At 36.8% G+C, this 23,428-nt stretch overlaps 2 protein-coding genes across 2 annotated transcripts; both read left to right on the forward strand.

The window, feature by feature from the left end:
* Positions 1-1,439: 1,439 nt before the first annotated feature.
* Positions 1,440-8,352, forward strand: LOC103515362. The gene is made up of 7 exons (XM_008480307.3): positions 1,440-1,512; positions 1,895-2,419; positions 4,695-4,903; positions 5,037-5,163; positions 5,337-5,515; positions 7,193-7,241; positions 7,816-8,352. The coding sequence occupies exons 1-7, from the start codon at positions 1,501-1,503 to the stop codon at positions 8,296-8,298; spliced, it is 1,584 nt and encodes a 527-aa protein (XP_008478529.2). The 5' UTR covers positions 1,440-1,500; the 3' UTR covers positions 8,299-8,352.
* Positions 7,000-22,270, forward strand: LOC103515519 (exocyst complex component 6). Its single transcript, XM_026827953.1, has 19 exons — positions 7,000-7,018; positions 9,965-10,149; positions 11,066-11,090; positions 11,329-11,439; positions 11,510-11,536; positions 12,082-12,266; positions 12,811-12,912; positions 13,946-14,048; positions 14,767-14,857; positions 15,373-15,454; positions 15,760-15,886; positions 16,261-16,303; positions 16,586-16,770; positions 17,814-17,986; positions 18,427-18,618; positions 19,710-19,867; positions 20,135-20,350; positions 21,359-21,545; positions 21,963-22,270. The coding sequence occupies exons 2-19, from the start codon at positions 10,019-10,021 to the stop codon at positions 22,093-22,095; spliced, it is 2,271 nt and encodes a 756-aa protein (XP_026683754.1). The 5' UTR covers positions 7,000-7,018; positions 9,965-10,018; the 3' UTR covers positions 22,096-22,270.
* The last annotated feature ends 1,158 nt before the right edge of the window (positions 22,271-23,428 follow it).

Raw genomic sequence — 23,428 nt, forward strand, 5'->3', positions numbered from 1 at the left:
TTCCCATGTTTAGATGGAGTCGGCGTTTGTCGTCGGCCTCTCAATCAGCTTTAGAGTGATCGCTTTGAGGCCAACTGGTTTTGGCTAAACAAAATTTTCACATAATCAAATCCTTGATATGTAGGAGTAGCGTGGCATCTGTACAGTATGCTGATTGAGTACGCAATGCATTACTAATCTTGCCTAGTGCTGCTTCCCAATGCTGATCCAGGTATGCTCTACTGATCAGATTCTCCGTCGTATTCAGCACATGGTCCTCCACTACGAAGAATCCTACTACACTGTGTACATAGCTCTTGTAACTAGCGATGTTCTCATGCTGTAGGAAATCAATACCAAATAATAGATATTAAGATATACCTAGTTCATCGTATGGTTTCGATATATGCAAGTGGTTCAGTCGATTTTAGAACCCACAGCACTAGTGTGCCATGCATTTTTGCGTAGAACGTACAACTTGTAAACGCGGAGTTCGCGACTAGACTGTCCAGAGAAGCAACCAAGAGGTAAAGTTGAAGCTGGTGTCCTTACCATGCTTGTCATGCAGAAGGTAGGCTCGACTTACCATTATCCGTTCAGATCACGCTCCAGTCACAATGCGCGCAATGGAGGAAAATATTTTACAAATGATTAAATGGGAGTGAACCAGTGAACTACATTGGCTTGAACGGCAGATGTGATTTTGTAAGTAGGTAGGTACCTGCTTATTAACCTATCTGCTTCCTTTTATTCACCAATAAGAATATCTTAGCCAGACTTGGAGAGCGCGCCTGCTTTGTGCCATTGTATACTTGTAATCGCTATGTAGTGGGTTCGATTCCCACCCGAGGGCGAACTTTACCTACACAGATGAAGTTCCTTCTCGGAACGACTAGCTTTTTTTTCCAAGAACAAATTTAACAAAGTCATGATCTTTATCTGATTCAATATTATTCATGTCCCTTCTGGTATTCAAACTGTATCCACATCCACTATCAACAGCCGCATGACTGGGATTTATAATAGGTACAATGCGATGGCACACTAGCACAGACAATGTCCTTAGCTATTGGTAGGTACAATGATATCATTGATACTGTTACAATTTACAATACCTACATGGTATTAAGACTCCAGTAAACCACACTCAACATCTGACCACACATAGCGGTATAAACATTTACACACAAGTCTAGAACTACGCCCTTAAGACAAGATCAATAGCTCACCTTCATAAATTACCAAGTTAGTGTTGGTAATAGTCAGGTATACTTACATCTCGTACATTATCCAATTATCAATTACTCTAATTACTTTTCATCACTAATCAGAGCAGTGTTGCTAAATTTCGATTCAAATTTAGGGGGTAGTATAAACATGTTTGGTTTGACAACAATGAGTGGTTTTAGTGCACGCTGAATGGTTGAATGGTTTTGGTATAAAAGCTACTGACCGGTACAACTTTGGCATCAGTTCTCATTTGTCTCTCAGTAAGTGAGTACCGACACAGCATACCTCATCATGTCTTCAAAGGTTCGTACTTTTATCATTATTCTTCTACCGACGCGACGAGTGTTTTTTATTTTTCTTAATTCTCGTAAATTTATTTTTGGATTTGTTTTCACTATCAAATCGTGATTTTGGATAATAGGTACCTAGGTATTTAAGTGTCCAGTTGTGTGAAGAATTGGCTTTTTCTCCGTAAAGTTCCAAACATGTGCTCATCTTTTCGTAGGAATATAACTTAGAGTCCAGAAAATACGATGTAGAAGGGAAATATAGGTACTTGGATTTGTTTTCTACATAAATCTCACTCCTAAGTTTCTACCTACCTATGTAGAAGAGTGAATTCCGATCAAACACATACATACCTACATAATTAGACTAATAATGTTTTCTACCTCTCTATCTCTAGATCAGTCTCGTCGTCCTGGCTGCTGTCGTCATGGTGGCTCAAGCTCAATATCACGCCCCTGCTTATGAAGGTCACGCTTATGCCGCTCCTGCTTATGCCGCCCCTGCTTATGCCGCTCCTGCCTATGCCGCCCCTGCCTATGCCGCCCCTGCCTACGTCGCCCCTGTTTACAAAGAAAAGGAAGTCTATGCCGATGCTTACCCAAAGTATGAGTTTGAATATGAAGTTCAGGATCCACACACTGGTGACTACAAACAACAACATGAGAGCCGAGATGGTGATGTTGTCTCCGGATTTTACTCCCTGGTAGAACCTGATGGTTCCAAGAGAATCGTTGAGTACACCGCTGACGAACACAACGGATTCAACGCTGTCGTCAAGAAGGAAGGTGGTTATGCTCCAGCTTACAAACCAGCAGCTTACGTTGCTCCTGTTGTCCAGGCGCCAGCTTATGTTGCCCCAGCTTATGTAGCTCCAGCTTACCATCCCCCAGCCTATGTAGCTCCAGCTTACTCCAAGTACCACTAAGCATGAGGATCACCACAGCGGATTATCTCAGCTTTGGAGCCGGGTATGAATCATATAGAAATCCTTGTTCCATCTCAATCCTGAGTTAGGAAATCCTTGCATATGACATTCCTCTGTTTGTTTCTCTAGTCTCTACCTCATTACTCATCATTTGACTCATTACTATACCGCTATACTCTATAGTTGAAGACCCTTTACCTACCCTGTTCTTCTGAAAAACATCTGGTCTCAAGTTCCGACAGTTATCCTAACTCAAACCTTCATATTATTATATTCCCTGAGTTTACAATAAGTCTCATGTTGACATGAATGTCGGACTTCGGGCTCAGTATTCACAGTCATTTCATGTCATTCTACTAATAAAATTGACAATATTAGCTGATATCTTTTCGCCACTCTGTCCTAGGTATCTAATCCTCTTTGTTTCCCTTTTCTACTTTTAATCATTCTTGTACATAATATACCAATAGCTCCCATAATATCTATCCTAGATCTTTACCCGTCTTCACGATAGTTAATCACATTTACGTTCATTGTATTTTCTACTCTAGTCTCTATTAGAGCTTATTATATTCCCTGAGTTTACAATAAGTCTCATGTTGACATGAATGTCGGACTTCGGGCTCAGTATCCACAGTCATTTCATGTCATTCTACAAATTGACAATCTTTTCTCCAATCTGTCCTATCTAATCCTCTTTGTTTCCCTTTTCTACTTTTAATCATTCTTGTACATAATATACCAATAGCTCCCATAATATCTCTATCCTAGATCTTTACCCGTCTTCACGATAGTTAATCACATTTACGTTCATTGTATTTTCTACTCTAGTCTCTATTAGAGATGATACCTGTTATAATCTTTGTCAGACCTCTCTGTATGTATGTATTTATTGTTAGTTTTATCGTGTGATTCATGTGTATTTAAAATAAAACACAAATCCTTACAAGTCACTTCTTCTTGGAAACAGTTTTGATTCCTGTAAGTTGCGTGTTCGGGAATGAAAAACATATCGTGTTATTAGAAGCTTGATGTTTCTCTGATCTCAAATTTGGAATCAAAACGGTTTCTGACGAGAAGTGATAGTTGTTATACCAAAAAATTTATTTATCTATCTAAAACCAAAATCACTTCTTATTATTTCATACCTACCTAGTTATGTATTGGAAATTTCAGGACTTTACTTCAACGTAGATCGATATCGCTCCATTTTTTTTATTATTATTATTACCTATCCTTTTGCGGACAGATTTACACTTCTATGTCGTTCGCAGAGATCCGTGAAATGCCATCATATTATCTATCTACTTACCTACTTGTCTAATTATTATTATTACCTATTTAACCTTTTGCGGACAGATTTACACTTCTATGTCGTTCGCAGAGATCCGTGAAATGCCATCATATTATCTATCTACTTACCTACTTGTCTATAGGTACTTACTTACCTTTAAACTATAATTCCTTCTTAATCGATGATTTCACAATAGTAGTTTGTCCATCTTTCTCTTTGCTACGTGTTAGTTACCTATAGTTGATTACTGTGGAACATGGAGGTAGTAGGTACCCTGGTACCCACTACCCAGTAAATCAGACATCTCCACTAATAAAAATAATGTTGCATATTGCATACTCAAGTAGTTAAGTGGCGTTCATATAAAAATCGATCTGCTATTGGAAATTTTCAGAACTTTACTTCAACGTAGATCGATATCGCTCCATTTTTTTTTTTTTTACTATTTAATGAAGTGTGCTTTGGCTTGAAGATTTACACTTCTATGTCGTTCGCAGAGATCTGTGAAATGCCATCATATTATCTATCTACTTACCCACTTGTCTATAGGTACTTACTTACCTTTACACTATAATTCCTTCTTAATCGATGATTTCACAATAGTAGTTTGTCCATCTTTCTCTTTGCTACGTGTTTGTTAGTTAGTTGATTACTGTGGAACATGGAGGTAGGTAGTAGGTAGGTACCTACTCAGTAAATCAGACATCTCCACTAATAAAAATAATGTTGCATATTGCATACTCAAGTAGTTAAGTGGCGTTCATATAAAAATCGATCTGACGTTGTCTAGTGTACTCAGTGGCCTTCGGTGAATCTGGCAACACTGGATTTTTTATGATCCGATATCCGATCGATATGAATCCACCAATTATTTCGTTTGGTTACATGATCATTCTCTTCTGATTGGTGGATCATTTTCGATTTTTGATAAAAAAAAAATTGAAAATCGATTATTATTATTTTTTTGATCTTGACGAGACGTCAATCAAAAGTTTGAAGGAGGACCATGTGCTGAATACGACGGAGAATCTGATCAGCAGAGCATACCTGGATCAGCATTGGGAAGCAGCACTAGGCAAGATTAGTAATGCATTGCGTACTCAATCAGCATACTGTACAGATGCCACGCTACTCCTACATATCAAGGATTTGATTATGTTGTTCATTACCACGCTACGGAACTATGGGTAAGCACTGGGTAGTCATTTAGTTGAAAGCTCTGGGTTCGATTCCTGAGTGGTGCAGAGATATTTTCCTTGACTTTTAAAATAAATAAATAATTATGAAAATTTCATTTGTTTTGTTTTACCTATTGGCCAGGTACTCAGTGACTCAGCTGTTTGATTTATTGCATGAGATCGGAGACCATTACAACGAAGTGTTAATGCAGAGATGGGTGCAAGTATTCCGGGAACTGTTGGAACAAGAGAGCTTTATACCTATACAGGTAAGTCCTTTTATTTATCATTGATTAAGGGAGAAAGAGCTGAAAAATATATTAAGCCACGAGATTCACGAGAATTGCAATTTGGTGTTGCGGTTTTTTCTTATGATCTGATTGGATAGTAAATTGTACCGTGTGTATCATATTTTACAATTTATATATTATTCACTTTCCAGGTAGAAACTCAGGAGGAGTATGATGATATAGTAGAAACATTTCCATTCATAGATGAACATCTAGAGACTGCTCCATTTCCCAAGAAGTTCCCATTCTCTCAGATGGTGCCCAATGTTTACCAGCAAGTCAAGGAGTTTATATACGCGTGCTTGAAATTCTCAGAGGATCTTAATCTAAGGTAAGAGGAACAATCATAGGCGGTTCTTGCCTAAATTTTTGGGGGGGCTTGATTTTGAAGGTACACCTTCAAAATTTTGATTTAGCTTTATGTAAAATGACTAGGTGAGTCATTTAAGGATCTCTAGTACGTCTTCACGAGTCCGTTTTGAAAGTCATAAAATATAATGAAATTAGACTGCTGGATCAAAGACACTTTCTATTCTTGCCCTAAGTCAGTGAATATATATAGCACATTTAATGCTTTATCGGAAAGTGGTAAAAAAAAAACCTCAGGAGTCAAGTAACGTTGTGTGTGGTTGTGGACAATCACATTTTCGGGTGTTTCCAGCCTCATGAGGATAACTGAGGAGGTGATAGTAATCTACGTCAAATAATCCACAAGAAATCACTTCATCCGCCCACCACGATCTTCTGATTCAAGAAATAGAAAGTGTTGATGACTACCTGGGTCCTACTTTCAGGTAAAACATCTTATCTTTTGAATATGAATGATAAAGGCTACGTTTATAACGGCCTTTTAGTGTACGACCTTTGTATCGAGTGCACTGCGCATGTTATCTCTACTACCTCCTCTTCTCCAGTATCAACCTTTATTTGATAAACAAAAACACTTCTCCTTACCTACACTATCATGCTTTGAACATAGAAGTTGATTGTTTAGAGGTGAATTTAATTAAAAATAATTAAACATTTCAGTCAAGAAAAAGGGCTCAGATAAGGTGTTTTCTTTATTTGAAGCATGTTACAGAAATGGTCTGTTTTATTCTGTTCTAAAAATAACACCATTTGATTTTTAATTATGTCAAATGTGAAAAGTACTGCAACTCAAACCAAGTTTGATCATTTGATAAAAGAACTAGAGGCTACTTATAATACAGGCATTAGCTCTGTTATAAGGTAGGTGTGTCAGTGAATAAAATGTATGAGATTGTGATACCTTGAATCACTGTGATCAGTGTAAGTAAATATTAAAATAAACAATCTAGTATGTATCTGTTTGAAAAACTCAACCAGTCCCAAGGTTGATTTAATTCATTACAATCAAGTCTGCCCTGGGAGTTGAATCTTTTAATTCAGTCCCAGTCTTTCCAGTCCCTGGATCCGATATCCGATCGATATGAATCCACCAATTATTTCGTTTGGTTACATGATAATTCTCTTCTGATTGGTGGATCATTTTCGATTTTTGATAAAAAAAAAATTGAAAATCGATTATTATTATTTTTTTGATCTTGACGAGACGTCAATCAAAAGTTTGAAGATTTGAGAAATTTGGAAAATTAGAACTTTTGTTGGATTCCAATCCGATATCCGATCGATATGAATCCACCAATTATTTCGTTTGGTTACATGATCATTCTCTTCTGATTGGTGGATCATTTTCGATTTTTGATAAATAAAAATTGAAAATCGATTATTATTATTTTTTTGATCTTGACGAGACGTCAATCAAAAGTTTGAAGTTTGAAGATTTGAGAAATTTGGAAAATTAGAACTTTTCGAGAAGCTTTAAACTTTTTCTTCGTTTCTAACACCTCTATCTTTGAATGCCGAATGTTAAAATGGCAACGGCGAGTTCTACTGTAGAAGGGAAATATAGGTACTTGGATTTGTTTTCTACATAAATCCCACTCCTAAGTTTCTAATGTTTTCTACCTCTTTATCTCTAGATCAGTCTCGTCGTCCTGGCTGCTGTAGTCATGGTGGCTCAAGCTCAATATCACGCCCCTGGTTTATGAATACTACTTACATATCATGTTTAATTTTATTCCAGGGCAATCTATGATGGTGGTGAACATGAGCAGTTTATGGAACATCTGGAGAACAACATCAAAAACCATGAAGAAGCTTTAAACTTTTTCTTCGTTTCTAACACCTCTATCTTTGAATGCCGAATGTTAAAATGGCAACGGCGAGTTCTACGTCAAATCATTATTCTTCTACCGACGCGACGAGTGTTTTTTATTTTTCTTAATTCTCGTAAATTTATTTTTGGATTTGCTTTTACTATCAAATCGTGATTTTGGATAATAGGTACCTAGGTATTTAAGTGTCCAGTTGTGTGAAGAATTGGCTTTTTCTCCGTAAAGTTCCAAACATGTGCTCATCTTTTCGTAGGAATATAACTTAGAGTCCAGAAAATACGATGTAGAAGGGAAATATAGGTACTTGGATTTGTTTTCTACATAAATCTCACTCCTAAGTTTCTACCTACCTATGTAGAAGAGTGAATTCCGATCAAACACATACATACCTACATAATTAGACTAATAATGTTTTCTACCTCTCTATCTCTAGATCAGTCTCGTCGTCCTGGCTGCTGTAGTCATGGTGGCTCAAGCTCAATATCACGCCCCTGCTTATGAAGGTCACGCTTATGCCGCCCCTGCTTATGCCGCCCCTGCTTACGTCGCCCCTGTTTACAAAGAGAAGGAAGTCTATGCCGATGCTTACCCCAAGTATGAGTTTGAATATGAAGTTCAGGATCCACACACTGGTGACTACAAACAACAACATGAGAGCCGAGATGGTGATGTTGTCTCCGGATTTTACTCCCTGGTAGAACCTGATGGTTCCAAGAGAATCGTTGAGTACACCGCTGACGAACACAACGGATTCAACGCTGTCGTCAAGAAGGAAGGTGGTTATGCTCCAGCTTACAAACCAGCAGCTTACGTTGCTCCTGTTGTCCAGGCGCCAGCTTATGTTGCCCCAGCCTATGTAGCTCCAGCTTACCATCCCCCAGCCTATGTTGCCCCAGCTTACTCCAAGTACCACTAAGCATGAGGATCATCACAGCGGATTATCTCAGCTTTGGAGCCGGGTATGAATCATATAGAAATCCCCATGCCCCAGCCTATGTAGCTCCAGCTTACCATCCCCCAGCCTATGTAGCTCCAGCTTACTCCAAGTACCACTAAGCATGAGGATCATCACAGCGGATTATCTCAGCTTTGGAGCCGGGTATGAATCATATAGAAATCCTTGTTCCATCTCAATCCTGAGTTAGGAAATCCCTGCATACGACATTCCTCTGTTTGTTTCTCTAGTCTCTACCTCATTGCTCATTTGACTCATTACTATACCGCTATACTCTATAGTTGAAGACCCTTTACCTACCCTGTTCTTCTGGGAAACATCATCTGGTCTCAAGTTCCGATAGTTATCCTAACTCAAACCTTCATATTATTATACTCCCTGAGTTTACAAGTCTCATGTTGACATGAATGTCGGACTTCGGGCTCAGTATCCACAGTCATTTTCATTTCATGTCATTCTACTAATTGACAATATTAGCTGATATCTTTTCTCCACTCTGTCCTATCTAATCCTCTTTGTTTCCCTTTTCTACTTTTAATCATTCTTGTACATAATATACCAATAGCTCCCTTAATATCTATCCTAGATCTTTACTCGTCTTCACGATAGTTAATCACATTTACGTTCATTGTATTTTCTACTCTAGTCTCTATTAGAGATGATACCTGTTATAATCTTTGTCATACCTCTCTGTATGTATTTATTGTTAGTTTTATCGTGTGATCCATGTGTATTTAAAATAAAACACAAATCCCTACAAGTCACTTCTTCTTGGAAACAGTTTTGATTCCTGTTTAAGTTGCGTGTTCGGGAATGAAAAACATATCGTTTTATTAGAAGCTTGATGTTTCTCTGATCTCAAATTTGGAATCAAAACGGTTTCTGACGAGAAGTGATAGTTGTTATACCAAAAAATTTATTTATCTATCTAAAACCAAAATCATTTCTTATTATTTCATACCTACCTAGTTATCTATTGGAAATTTTCAGAACTTTACTTCAACGTAGATCGATATCGCTCCATTTTTTTTATTATTATTATTACCTATTTAACCTTTTGCGGACAGATTTACACTTCTATGTCGTTCGCAGAGATCCGTGAAATGCCATCATATTATCTATCTACTTACCTACTTGTCTATAGGTACTTACTTACCTTTAAACTATAATTCCTTCTTAATCGATGATTTCACAATAGTAGTTTGTCCATCTTTCTCTTTGCTACGTGTTAGTTACCTAGTTGATTACTGTGGAACATGGAGGTAGTAGGTACCCTGGTACCCACTACCCAGTAAATCAGACATCTCCACTAATAAAAATAATGTTGCATATTGCATACTCAAGTAGTTAAGTGGCGTTCATATAAAAATCGATCTGACGTTGTCTAGTGTACTCAGTGGCCTTCGGTGAATCTGGCAACACTGGATTTTTTATGATCCGATATCCGATCGATATGAATCCACCAATTATTTCGTTTGGTTACATGATCATTCTCTTCTGATTGGTGGATCATTTTCGATTTTTGATAAAAAAAAAATTGAAAATCGATTATTATTATTTTTTTGATCTTGACGAGACGTCAATCAAAAGTTTGAAGTTTGAAGATTTGAGAAATTTGGAAAATTAGAACTTTTCGAGAAGCTTTAAACTTTTTCTTCGTTTCTAACACCTCTATCTTTGAATGCCGAATGTTAAAATGGCAACGGCGAGTTCTACGTCAAATAATCCACAAGAAATCACTTCATCCGCCCACCACGATCTTCTGATTCAAGAAATAGAAAGTGTTGATGACTACCTGGGTCCTACTTTCAGGTAAAACATCTTATCTTTTGAATATGAATGATAAAGGCTACGTTTATAACGGCCTTTTAGTGTACGACCTTTGTATCGAGTGCACTGCGCATGTTATCTCTACTACCTCCTCTTCTCCAGTATCAACCTTTATTTGATAAACAAAAACACTTCTCCTTACCTACACTATCATGCTTTGAACATAGAAGTTGATTGTTTAGAGGTGAATTTAATTAAAAATAATTAAACATTTCAGTCAAGAAAAAGGGCTCAGATAAGGTGTTTTCTTTATTTGAAGCATGTTACAGAAATGGTCTGTTTTATTCTGTTCTAAAAATAACACCATTTGATTTTTAATTATGTCAAATGTGAAAAGTACTGCAACTCAAACCAAGTTTGATCATTTGATAAAAGAACTAGAGGCTACTTATAATACAGGCATTAGCTCTGTTATAAGGTAGGTGTGTCAGTGAATAAAATGTATGAGATTGTGATACCTTGAATCACTGTGATCAGTGTAAGTAAATATTAAAATAAACAATCTAGTATGTATCTGTTTGAAAAACTCATGATGAACTCTAAATATCAAAGGATTAATCTATTATGCAAGCTCAGTGATGTACCTACCTAGTGGTTATCATTGAGAACTTGGATCCAAAGGTTGGTGGTTCAAATCCAATGTAACTACATAGTGCATTAATCTAGGTGGTCAAAATTATTCAAGAAACTTTCTTTTTTTTTACATCAAATAATTGACATTATGTTTATGAATACTACTTACATATCATGTTTAATTTTATTCCAGGGCAATCTACGATGGGATTACATAGTGCATTAATCTAAATGGTCAAAATTATTCAAGAATTTTTTTTTACATCAAATAATTGACATTATGTTTATGAATACTACTTACATATCATGTTTAATTTTATTCCAGGGCAATCTACGATGGTGATCCAAAGGTTGGTGGTTCAAATCCAATGTAACTACATAGTGCATTAATCTAGGTGGTCAAAATTATTCAAGAAACTTTCTTTTTTTTTTTTTACATCAAATAATTGACATGTTTATGAATACTACTTACATATTATGTTTAATTTTATTCCAGGGCAATCTATGATGGTGGTGAACATGAGCAGTTTATGGAACATCTGGAGAACAACATCAAAAACCATGATCTACGATGGTGGTGAACATGAGCAGTTTATGGAACATCTGGAGAACAACATCAAAAACCATGACAAGGATATTGAGCGAATGTGCAATTTTCACTACCAGGGATTCATTGATTCCATACGAGAACTACAACAGGTGAAAGCTCAAGCAATGCTGCAATTTTCACTACCAGGGATTCATTGATTCCATACGAGAACTACAACAGGTGAAAGCTCAAGCAATGCATTTGAAGGTAAGAATATTTTATTTATTGAAGACAAACAAAGTGCATATGAACAAAGTGCATAGATACACTGAAATTTAAACATGAATGAAACAACTATTGATATTACATATTTATGTCGCCTTTGAAAAAATGCATAGGTATAATACTCTCTAATGGCAATAAATTACAAAATTATATTTGGTGGTACCTACTGCTCAATCTAATATCAAAAATAATTGATTATTTCTTACAGAGTGAAGTTGTGGATCTCAATGATGCTCTGCAAAGTTCAGCGAGTAATGTTCTGAGTAAAGGAGAAGACTTGGTAGAAGCTAGACGAGTTGAAAAGAACATTCAAGTCAGTATAGAGAAGTTAACACAATGTCTGCCAGTGTTCCCTAGATACATTGAAATTTAAACATGAATGAAACAACTATTGATATTACATATTTATGTCACCTTTGAAAAAATGCATAGGTATAATACTCTCTAATGGCAATGAATTACAAAATTATATTTGGTGTTACCTACTGCTTAATCTAATATCAAAAATAATTGATTATTTCTTACAGAGTGAAGTTGTGGATCTCAATGATGCTCTGCAAAGTTCAGCAAGTAATGTTCTGAATAAAGGAGAAGACTTGGTAGAAGCTAGACGAGTTGAAAAGAACATTCAAGTCAGTATAGAGAAGTTAACACAATGTCTGCCAGTGTTCAGCACCTATGCCAAGCTACAGAAGCAAATGAAAGATAAGAGGTAAACAATTTTGGAGTTATTTAGAGTGATCAATTTACATTCATAGATTTTGTGAGCAACATAATTGGATTACTTATATGTATTGTTTGCCTGATTTTGACCAAGATTCCATTACTTTTGAGTGTTGCCACTAATTAAGTCTTGAGATTTAAAAATCTGACTGACGCGCTCCCTTAAAACTAACTAGGCTTGTATAATTTAATTTTTTACTTTCTACTACATTTTTCATTTTTTTTTAAAACTTGAATTCAAAATAGAGATGTGTATGTATGTGTATGTTGCAAATGTCGGGATCTTTGACCATTAGGCCATTTTTCCTCTCGCATCCCAATATTTTCCTACAATGTCAGAGATGTTATATTTCAGGTCACGCCTCGAGTTTCATCACGGATCTGATAGCATTCCTACAGAGTATCTTCCAATCCTTCACCAATATACCATATGTATTGTTTGCCTGATTTTGACCAAGATTCCATTACTTTTGAGTGTTGCCACTAATAAGTCTTGAGATTTAAAAATCTGACTTGACTTTCTCTTATTGCAGGTATTATCCAGCATTGAAAACTCTGGAGCAGTTAGAGCAGGTACATTTACCTCGGGTTTCCAACTACAGGTTCTTCCAACAAATGAAAGACAATATTCCCAAGTAAGTGTGCATAGATTCAGAATGTGTCTAGCTGTGGGAGTATAAAGTATAGAAACAGGGAGAAATACAGCTAACTTTATCTTGTTTAGGCAGCTGGAAGTTTGTGTTTGTTAGGTGCCTTATGTCCAGGTCCCATTTTTTCTCCAACTGAGTGATTTCATTCAGTAGCAACAAAGCAACTGCTGCATCACACTTGTGTCATAGCACTAGAAAGTATAGAAACAGGGAGAAATACAGCTAACTTTATCTTGTTTAGGCAGCTGGAAGTTTGTGTTTGTTAGGTGACTTATGTCCAGGTCCCATTTTTTCTCCAACTGAGTGATTTCATTCAGTAGCAACAAAGCAACTGCTGCATCACACTTGTGTCATAGCATGCCGTAGTATAACTCTCATTAGATGGTTAAGAAGAGCCACAATATTTTCTATTGAGAAGCTGGGTCAACACAAGTTTAAACTGATAACTTCTTTTGTTTCAGACTAAGAGAAAATATCAAAGTAGCCTCCATGTCAGATTTGAAAGACTTCTTATAGATTCAGAATGTGTCTAGCTGTGGGACTAGAAAGTATAGAAACAGGGAGAAATACAGCTAACTTTATCTGGTTTAGGCAGCTGGAAGTTTGTGTTTGTTAGGTGCCTCATGTCCAGGTCCCATTTTTTCCCCAACTGAGTGATTTCATTCAGTAGCAACAAAGCAACTGCTGCATCACACTTGTGTCATAGCATGCCGTAGTATAACAAGAAGAGCCACAATATTTTCCATTGAGAAGCTGGGTCAACACAAGTTCAAACTTCAACTTGTTTTGTTTCAGACTAAGAGAAAATATCAAAGTAGCCTCCATGTCAGATTTGAAAGACTTCTTAGAAAATATTAGGAAATTCTCTTCTCTGTAGCAACAAAGCAACTGCTGCATCACACTTGTGTCATAGCATGCTGTAGTATAACTCTCATTAGATGGTTAAGAAGAGCCACAATATTTTCCATTGAGAAGCTGGCTCAACACAAGTTTAAACTGATAACTTCTTTTGTTTCAGACTAAGAGAAAATATCAAAGTAGCCTCCATGTCAGATTTGAAAGACTTCTTAGAAAATATTAGGAAGTTCTCTTCTCGCATTGGAGAAGTTGCCATGAAGCATGTAAGTACAATTTCTTTTGTTTCTGATATGTATCTTACATTATCTCACTTACAGTAATTATTGTTTCCTGAGAGTTTTTGGAGATATTAAACAAATTTTTGCACATCTTGACATTTCGGACATACTTACACAGTAATTTTATTATTGTTTCCTGAGAGTTTTTGGAGATATTAAACAAATTTTTGCACATCTTGACATTTCGGACATACTTAGATGAAATGAACGTTTTGTAAGCAGTAACGATAGTGAATTGAGAATGAAAGCTATTTTTTAAGCAACCTCCTTGGCCGAGTGGGTATCATACTAGGCTTGTACGCAGGAGGCCCGGGTTCGATTCCTGGCGGGGCCGAGGTTTTTTTCGGCTCTGTGCTTAGAGTTCGGGGTGCCACTCAGCCTTGTGAGGACAATTGAGTAGCTACTTTAATAGAGTAGCGACCAGTGGTGACATTACCCGTGTAAGAAGATTATTGAAACGTGGAAATTGATTGCAAAGGAGGTACTTAGTGATGTTGTGATATCCACAAAAGTTGTGGAAAAGCCCTGCTTTACCACAAAGGATTTGAGATTTTTTTTTTTTATATGTTGAAATTTATCTGATTTTAACCAGTCACATATTTCCCTAATATTCCAGACAGCAGAGCAGCTTACATCTGATGCTACCATGATATGTTGAAATTTATCTGATTTTAACCAGTCACATATTTCCCTAATATTCCAGACAGCAGAGCAGCTTACATCTGATGCTACCATGATAGGAAAGAAAACCAAGAAGAAGAGACCTGCTCCTGCCCCTCCTAATCCTTTCACTGGTAAGTATTCTACTAATCAGAAGGGTTTACTTAACTTTGATCCCACAGACATAGGTATTGGCAGGTTTAGCCTTTAGAAGTGGAATATGCCTGAAAGCACACGTTATGAGTTCTAATCCACTCCACCCTTAAATGTAATATTGAAGAATAGAAATAATGGACTATCCTGTAAAATACAAGTACAATAAAAAGTTCTAATCCACTCCACCCTTAAATGTAATATTGAAGAATAGAAATAATGGACTATCCTGTAAAATACAAGTACAATAAAAATATTCAAAACTACCTAAAACCAAAGATCTTTTTGCATTTCTTCTCAATTCATGCTGGTTCTAAGAAAAACCTAGAAAGTAGAAAGCATAAATTCTGGGACACTATCGTGAAGAAATCTATATTTTTGTTATTGATTCCCCCTCAGGTCATTTTTTTTTTTGCTTCAAACTATTTTTTTTTTTTAAGAGGTTTGACAGAGGGAACTGTAACTGCTAGGGTTTTATCGTCCCGAAATCGAAGAGAGAAGGACTGTACAGATGCCACGCTACTCCTACATATCAAGGATTTGATTATGTTGTTCATTACCACGCTACGAAACTATGGGTAAGCACTGGGTAGTCATTTAGTTGAAAGCTCTGGGTTCGATTCCTGAGCGGTGCAGAGATATTTTCCTTGACTTTTAAAATAAAATAAATAAATAATTATGAAAATTTCATTTGTTTTGTTTTACCTATTGGCCAGGTACTCAGTGACTCAGCTGTTTGATTTATTGCATGAGATCGGAGACCATTACAACGAAGTGTTAATGCAGAGATGGTGGTGCAGAGATATTTTCCTTGACTTTTAAAATAAATAAAATAAATAAATAATTATGAAAATTTCATTTGTTTTGTTTTCCTATTGGCCAGGTACTCAGTGACTCAGCTGTTTGATTTATTGCATGAGATCGGAGACCATTACAACGAAGTGTTAATGCAGAGATGGGTGCAAGTATTCCGGGAACTGTTGGAACAAGAGAGCTTTATACCTATACAGGTAAGTCCTTTTACTTGTTATTGATTAAGGGAAAGAGAGCTGAAAAATATATTAACCGCAATGAAAAGCCACGAGATTCACGAGAATTGCAATTTGGTGTTGCGATTTTTTCTTATGATCTGATTGGATAATAAATTGTACCGTGTGTATCATATTTTACAATTTATATATTATTCACTTTCCAGGTAGAAACTCAGGAGGAGTATGATGATATAGTAGTATTGATTAAGGGAAAAAAATCTGAAAAATATATTAAGCCACGAGATTCGCGAGAATTGCAATTTGGTGTTGCGATTTTTTCTTATGATCTGATTGGTTAATAAATAGTACCGTGTGTATCATATTTTACAATTTATATATTATTCACTTTCCAGGTAGAAACTCAGGAGGAGTATGATGATATAGTAGAAACATTCGGCAGGTTTTTAGCCTTTAGAAGTGGAATATGCCTGAAAGCACATGTTATGCGTTCTAATCCACTCCACCCTTAAATGTAATATTGAAGAATAGAAATAATGGACTATCCTGTAAAATACAAGTACCTACAATAAAAATATTCAAAACTACCTAAAACCAAAGATCTTTTTGCATTTCTTCTCAATTCATGCTGGTTCTAAGAAAAACCTAGAAAGTAGAAAGCATAAATTCTGGGACACTATCGTGAAGAAATCTATATTTTTGTTATTGATTCCCCCTCAGGTCAAGTAGCATCTACTCTGGATGAGGAAGATGACCCCAGTGCTCAACACTTGATAGATTTCTCCCCTGTGTATCGCTGTTTGCATATCTACACTGTACTGGGGGCGCAGGATGAGTTTCAAAGTTACTACAGGAAGCAGAGACAGGAACAGGCTCGTCTTGTGTTACAACCTCCTCCTAATATGGTACGACATACTCACTCTAGAATTAGTAGGCTCTGTGACCTAGTGGGTATCATACTAGGCTTGCATGCCGAAGGTCCCGGATTTGATTATCTGATCAGGATGAACTGATCAAAACTTTGAACATCTGTTTAGATCAGAATTTCTGCCTTTTCAATGATAAAATATTTGAAATTAAATCGGGTTTACCGATTGGATCCCCAATCAGCCCTTTGATGGCAGAAATCTTCATGGATTATATAGAGGAGAAGATTTTTAACACAAAGAACCCTTTATTGGCTAGTGTATTACAATGGTTTAGATATGTTGATGACATATTTGTGATTGTTGTTGGTTCCTGGAGACAAATTGATAAGTTGCTAGACTTTTTGAACCTCGTCCACCCTAATATCATGTTTACTCTTGAAAAAGAGGTAAATCAAAAGCTGAACTTCTTGGACCTAGGTGTGACGAGAGTTCAGAACAAATTAGAATTTAATATCTTCAGGAAAAACACTTTTACAGATTGTGTCATCAATAAAAGATCGAACCATCCGATTAGCACTAAACATGCCGCGTTTCATTCTATGTTACATAGACTCGTAACGATACCTATGTCCTTGGAAAATTATTTGAAAGAATTAGGTACCATACACCTAATAGCAAAAAATAACGGATGGTTTACCCTTGAAAAAGAGGTAAATCAAAAGCTGAACTTCTTGGACCTAGGTGTGACGAGAGTTCAGAACAAATTAGAATTCAATATCTTCAGGAAAAACACTTTTACAGATTGTGTCATCAATAAAAAATCAAACCATCCGATTAGCACTAAACATGCCGCGTTTCATTCTATATTACATAGACTCGTAACGATACCTATGTCCTTGGAAAATTATTTGAAAGAATTAGGTACCATACACCTAATAGCAAAAAATAACGGATATTCCCAATCTGAAATAAACCATTTACTGCGAAAAAAATTAAAAAAACAAAGACGGGAGAAAATATACATGAAAGTTCCCAAGGATTTAGACCTGAATTGGAGGAAAATAAGGTATCTAAACGAGGACTGCCTCAAAATTGGTGAAGAGTTCAAGAAGGTAGGAATCCAACCAGCGTTTTATAATGATAAAACGACAGGCAAATTTCTGATTAACAATAAACCTAGGTCGGACATAGATAAGAAAAGCGGCATCTACTCAATCAAGTGTGCTGACTGTGATGCCGAAGAATTGACTAGGTGAGTCATTTAAGGATCTCTAGGACGTCTTCACAAGTCCGTTTTGAAAGTCATAAAATATAATGAAATTAGACTGCTGGATCAAAGACACTTCTATTCTTGTCCTAAGTCAGTGAATATATATAGCACGTTTAATGCTTTATCGGAAAGTGGTAAAAAAAAAACCTCAGGAGTTGTGTGTGGTTGTGGACAATCTTGTGACTATTAGAGCTTTCACACACGTACCTTTACATTAGGACTATACACATTGCGCAAGGAGCACAAGGCCTGGGCAGGACTCTGACACACGGATGAGATACAATCACATTTTCGGGTGTTTCCAGCCTCATGAGGATAACTGAGGAGGTGATAGTAAATCTCATAACTTGATCCTAGTTCTGGAAAGAGCATCCTTTTTATTGTTCTATTTTGTAAATTTATGTTTTGTTTTCTCTGTACAGTCAATCAGAAGTGGATGACATGATGAGGAAATCCACTAATCTCCTGTTAACCCGAACATTTAGTGGATGTCTATCATCTCTATTTCATAAGCCTAGTCTAGCTCTCAACCAAATCATTCAGATCATTATAGACACCAGATATTTGGAAGATGCTACTGTGTATTTAGAACAGTTTGTGTCCAACATTACTGGGTAAGTTATCGTGTTCTGCCGTGCTAAAAGAAAAGTCTCTGAAAAATAAATTGATTTTGGGTTTTTTGGCTTCAAACTATTTTTTTTTTTTTAAAGAGGTTTGACAGAGGGAACTGTAACTGCTAGGGTTTTATCGTCCCGAAATCGAAGAGAGAAGGAAGACAGGATAGGAGAGAGGGAACTGTAACTGCTAGGGTCTTATTGTCCCGAAATCGAAGAGAGAAGGAAGGCAGGATAGGAGGAAAGCCAGTCGTTTCGAGAACGAACATCCCAGCAGGATGAAATACGCCCCGGGCGGGAATCGAACCCGCGGCCTAGCGCGGCCTCAAACTATTATTATAAGCCTAAATATTTAGTTTGTCTGAAGAAGCTTTTTTTTCGATCCTTTGGCTGTATTGCATTAAAAATACTGGATAGGTTGTAATCTTAGTTTTTTTCAGTAGCTCTCTGTGTAATGTGTATACGCTCTATATTCGAGTATCTGAATGTCAAAGGAATAAGTTTGTATTAACTTATTTGTTGGTACACACACTTGGTAAAACAATTCAAACACTAAAAATGATTTTGGGTGAAGCCAGCCGTTCCGAGAACGAACATTATCCCAGCAGGATAAAATACGCCCCGAGCGGGAATCGAACCCGCGGCCTCAAACTATTATTATAAGCTTAAATATTTAGTTTGTCTGAGAAAGAAAAGAAGAAGCTTTTTTTCGATCCTTTGGCTGTATTGCATTAAAAATATTGGATAGGTTGCAATCTTAGTTTTTTTTTTTTTCAGTAGCTCTCTGTGTAATGTGTATACGCTCTATATTCGAGTATTTGAATGTTTTGTTGGTTTCAGATCTATGGTGGAAGGTCAGTTAGGTTCCCGCGGTGAAGGACATTTGTTCCGTGTAGCCAGGGATGACCAAATATTGGATAGGTTGTAATCTTAGTTTTTTCAGTAGCTCTGTGTGTAATGTGTATACGCTCTATATTCGAGTATCTGAATGTTTTGTTGGTTTCAGATCTATGGTGGAAGGTCAGTTAGGTTCCCGCGGTGAAGGACATTTGTTCCGTGTAGCCAGGATCTGAATGTTTTGTTGGTTTCAGATCTATGGTGGAAGGTCAGTTAGGTTCCCGCGGTGAAGGACATTTGTTCCGTGTAGCCAGGGATGACGCAGAACGACAAATCTGTGAGAAACTCAAAAACAAACTCGATAGTTTCCTGGAATTAGAAAACTATGACTGGCTCCTAGTAGAACCGCAAGGTAATTATAGAGGGAACTGTAACTGCTCTAAGGTGTTGTCGTCTCGAAAAGGAGAAGAAAGACAGGGTAGGAGAAAGCCAGCCGTTCCGAGAACGAACCTTATCTGATAAAATTCGCCCGGGCGAGAATCGAACCCGCGACCTAGTGCTTACAAGGCAGACGCACTCCCTTAAAACTAACTAGGCTTGTATAATTTAATTTTTTTTACTTTCTACTACATTTTTTTTTTAAACTTGAATTCAAAATAGAGTTAATGTTATATTTCAGGTCACGCCTCGAGTTTCATCACGGATCTGATAGCATTCCTACAGAGTATCTTCCAATCCTTCACCAATATACCATCCTCTGTAGCTAAGGAAGTGTGTAAGTCAGCATGTGAACACATCGCCAAGTCTCTGCTAGGATTCATGCTGAGTGAAGATGTGAAACAGATCAGCATGGGCGCTCTGCAGCAGATAAACCTAGACACAATACAATGTGAACGTAAGTGTAATATTAACCTAGACACAATACAATGTGAACGTAAGTGTAATATGATAGGTGAGACATTTCATACAAGATCCAGCCCTCTAACTGCTAATGCTAAGCCAATATGAGATTTGAATTAGCAAGGTGTCCCAGATTGTAACTTTTCTCGATACCAATCAAGCAAAACATTGCTTATCTTTAGTAATCTGTTGGGGATTTTATTTCAGAATTTGCAGCATCAGACCCGGTGCCTGGGTTAGAGGATGGGGTTCTGCTTCACTACTTTGTTATTTTATTTCAGAGTTTGCAGCATCAGACCCGGTGCCTGGGTTAGAGGATGGGGTTCTGCTTCACTACTTTGCTCATCTCAGACAGGTGCTGGATTTACTGATGGCATGGGACTGGCCTACATACTTCCATGACTATGGACAGGAGGATACCAAGTATCAATATGTGAACCCCAACAGGAAGTGTGTAAGTCAGCATGTGAACATATCGCCAAGTCTCTGCTAGGATTCATGCTGAGTGAAGATGTGAAACAGATCAGCATGGGCGCTCTGCAGCAGATAAACCTAGACACAACGACTTTATTCTCTTGAAGTGCGAAGCCAACAGGGGGCGCGCAGCGCGACCATATTCTATCAAAGTGCAAACCCAACAGGGAGCGCGCAGCGCGACCATATTCTATCAAAGTGCGAAGCCAATAGGGAGCGCGTAGCGCGACCGTATTAATTCAAAGGGAGAAGCCAATGAGGAGCGCGTAGCGCGACCGTATTGTTTCAAAGTGTGAAGCTAATGGGGAGCGCGTAGCGCGACCGTATTTTCTCAAAACCTAGACACAATACAATGTGAACGTAAGTGTAATATGATAAGTGAGACATTTCATACAAGATCCAGCCTAACTGCTAATGCTAAGCCCATATGAGATTGAATTAGCAAGGTGTCCCAGATTGTAACCTTTCTCGATACCAATCAAGCAAAACGTTGCTTATCTTTAGTAATCTGTTGGGGATTTTATTTCAGAGTTTGCAGCATCAGACCCGGTGCCTGGGTTAGAGGATGGGGTTCTGCTTCACTACTTTGCTCATCTCAGACAGGTGCTGGATTTACTGATGGCATGGGACTGGCCTACATACTTCCATGACTATGGACAGGAGGATACCAAGTATCAATATGTGAACCCCAACACCGCCATTATACTCTTGGAAAAGTAAGTGCTCCTACCAGAATTTATACATATGTAGAGTCTATAGCAGTGTTTATCTTCATTTATTGTAGGTTATGGTAGAGTAACATTTAAAGTTATGGTGTAACAAAGAGGTAAATTAAAAGTGAAATCGTGGAGTTAAATTCAATAATGTTTGATGAGATGTTTGTGTTTTGTTTTCAGATTGAGAGAAGCAGATAAGAAAAGGTATACTTATGTAGAGTCTATAGCAGTGTTTATCTTCATTTATTGTAGGTACTAAACCCACCCGAAAAAATGAGTTGTCAATTCACAGCAAATTTTCTTTGTGTTTAAGGACTAATAGGTGAAAGTTATGGTGGAACAAAGAAGTAAACTAAAAGTGAAATCGTGGAGTTAAATTCAATAATGTTTGATGAGATGTTTGTGTTTTGTTTTCAGATTGAGAGAAGCAGATAAGAAAAGTGTGTTCTCTGCACTGAAAAAAAGTGAACGAGATAAGAAGAAACTACTTGAAACTGTACTCAAACAACTGAGACAGCTCGCTGTAACAGCAGCTACAGCTGGAAACTGAGACAACTCGCTGTAACAGCAGCTACAGCTGGGAACTGAGACAACTCGCTGTAACAGCAGCTACAGCTGGGAACTGAGACAACTCGCTGTAACAGCAGCTACAACTGAGTAAAGTATCAGAGGAAAAACATACTACATATTACTACTACTATTGTTAAACTTCCCGTATCAAATCCCGTGACAGCAGCTACAACTGAGTAAAGTATCAGAGGAAAAACATACTACATATTACTACTACTATTGTTAAACTTCCCGTATCAAATCCCGTGTCCCAAGATATACATAAGGTTAGAACCTATGTAATAGCGGTACTCGTGAATACTATTAGTTTTTACTTTGATAGAGTTTTATACATATATTTTTATCTGAAGCACTTTTCTTCATTTCCTACTAGGATAGGTCCTGCTTATCTTGGATGTACATTTGTACATACATTTATATTCAACGCAATAACGTTTGTATAGAAATAATAATCAGGAGAACCTAAGTATGTAGATATGTGTATTACTTCTAAAATTTACATACATTTATATTCAACGCAATAACGTTTGTATAGAAATAATAATCAGGAGAACCTAAGTATGTAGATATGTGTATTACTTCTAAATTAATACGTTACCCCACCTGTTTATACTTAATGTCATTAATAATGCAGATTTATTGTATTGTGTACCTATATTCATAGTTTTATACGTAAATATTATTGTTATATCTACACAAGCTAGAATTATAGCTAGATATTGGTTGATTAAAAAAGTCTAGCTGCTCTAGCACATCTTACCAAATTTTTACAATGTGTTCTTCTTTTCTGTCGACTGTTATCTGAGGAAGAGTTTGGGGTGGTTTATTACGGGAAACAAATACTTCCAGGAATTATAGCTAGATATTGGTTGATTAATAAAGTCTAGCTGCTCTAGCACATCTTACTTATCAAATTTTTACAATGTGTTCTTCTTTTCTGTCGACTGTTATCTGAGGAAGAGTTTGGGGTGGTTTATTACGGGAAACAAATACTTCCATTCATTAAATTAAATACAACTTGTATTCCTTATAATAAAATCACCAGTTAGGTAGCTATAGCACATCTTATCAAATTTTTACAATGTGTTCTTCTTTTCTGTCGACTGTTATCTGAGGAAGAGTTTGGGGTGGTTTATTATGGGAAACAAATACTTCCATTCATTAAATTAAATACAACTTGTATTCCTTATGATAATAAAATCACCAGTTAGGTAGCTTTATATTAGATTATAGACATTTACATTTTGTACATAACTAATTAATTTTGTATACAAAGGTAAACTTAACAACTATGTAGGTACCTATTAGAGTTA

The sequence above is a fragment of the Diaphorina citri genome, unplaced genomic scaffold (assembly GCF_000475195.1).
Source record: "Diaphorina citri unplaced genomic scaffold, Diaci psyllid genome assembly version 1.1 scaffold49, whole genome shotgun sequence".
In the NCBI taxonomy this organism is placed as follows: Eukaryota; Metazoa; Arthropoda; class Insecta; order Hemiptera; family Psyllidae; genus Diaphorina; species Diaphorina citri.

Excerpts from the sequence above, each read along its gene's own strand:
- LOC103515362 (XM_008480307.3), top strand. Across the intron at positions 2,420-4,694 it reads CAGCTTACTCCAAGTACCAC|ACGTCAATCAAAAGTTTGAA; the intron begins TAAGCATGAGGA and ends GATCTTGACGAG. Across the intron at positions 4,904-5,036 it reads ACCACGCTACGGAACTATGG|GTACTCAGTGACTCAGCTGT; the intron begins GTAAGCACTGGG and ends CCTATTGGCCAG.
- LOC103515519 (XM_026827953.1), top strand. The coding sequence starts at position 10,019 with ATGCCGAATGTTAAAATGGCAACGGCGAGTTCTACGTCAAATAATCCA. Across the intron at positions 10,150-11,065 it reads TACCTGGGTCCTACTTTCAG|GGCAATCTACGATGGTGATC; the intron begins GTAAAACATCTT and ends ATTTTATTCCAG. Across the intron at positions 19,868-20,134 it reads GCTCCTAGTAGAACCGCAAG|GTCACGCCTCGAGTTTCATC; the intron begins GTAATTATAGAG and ends GTTATATTTCAG.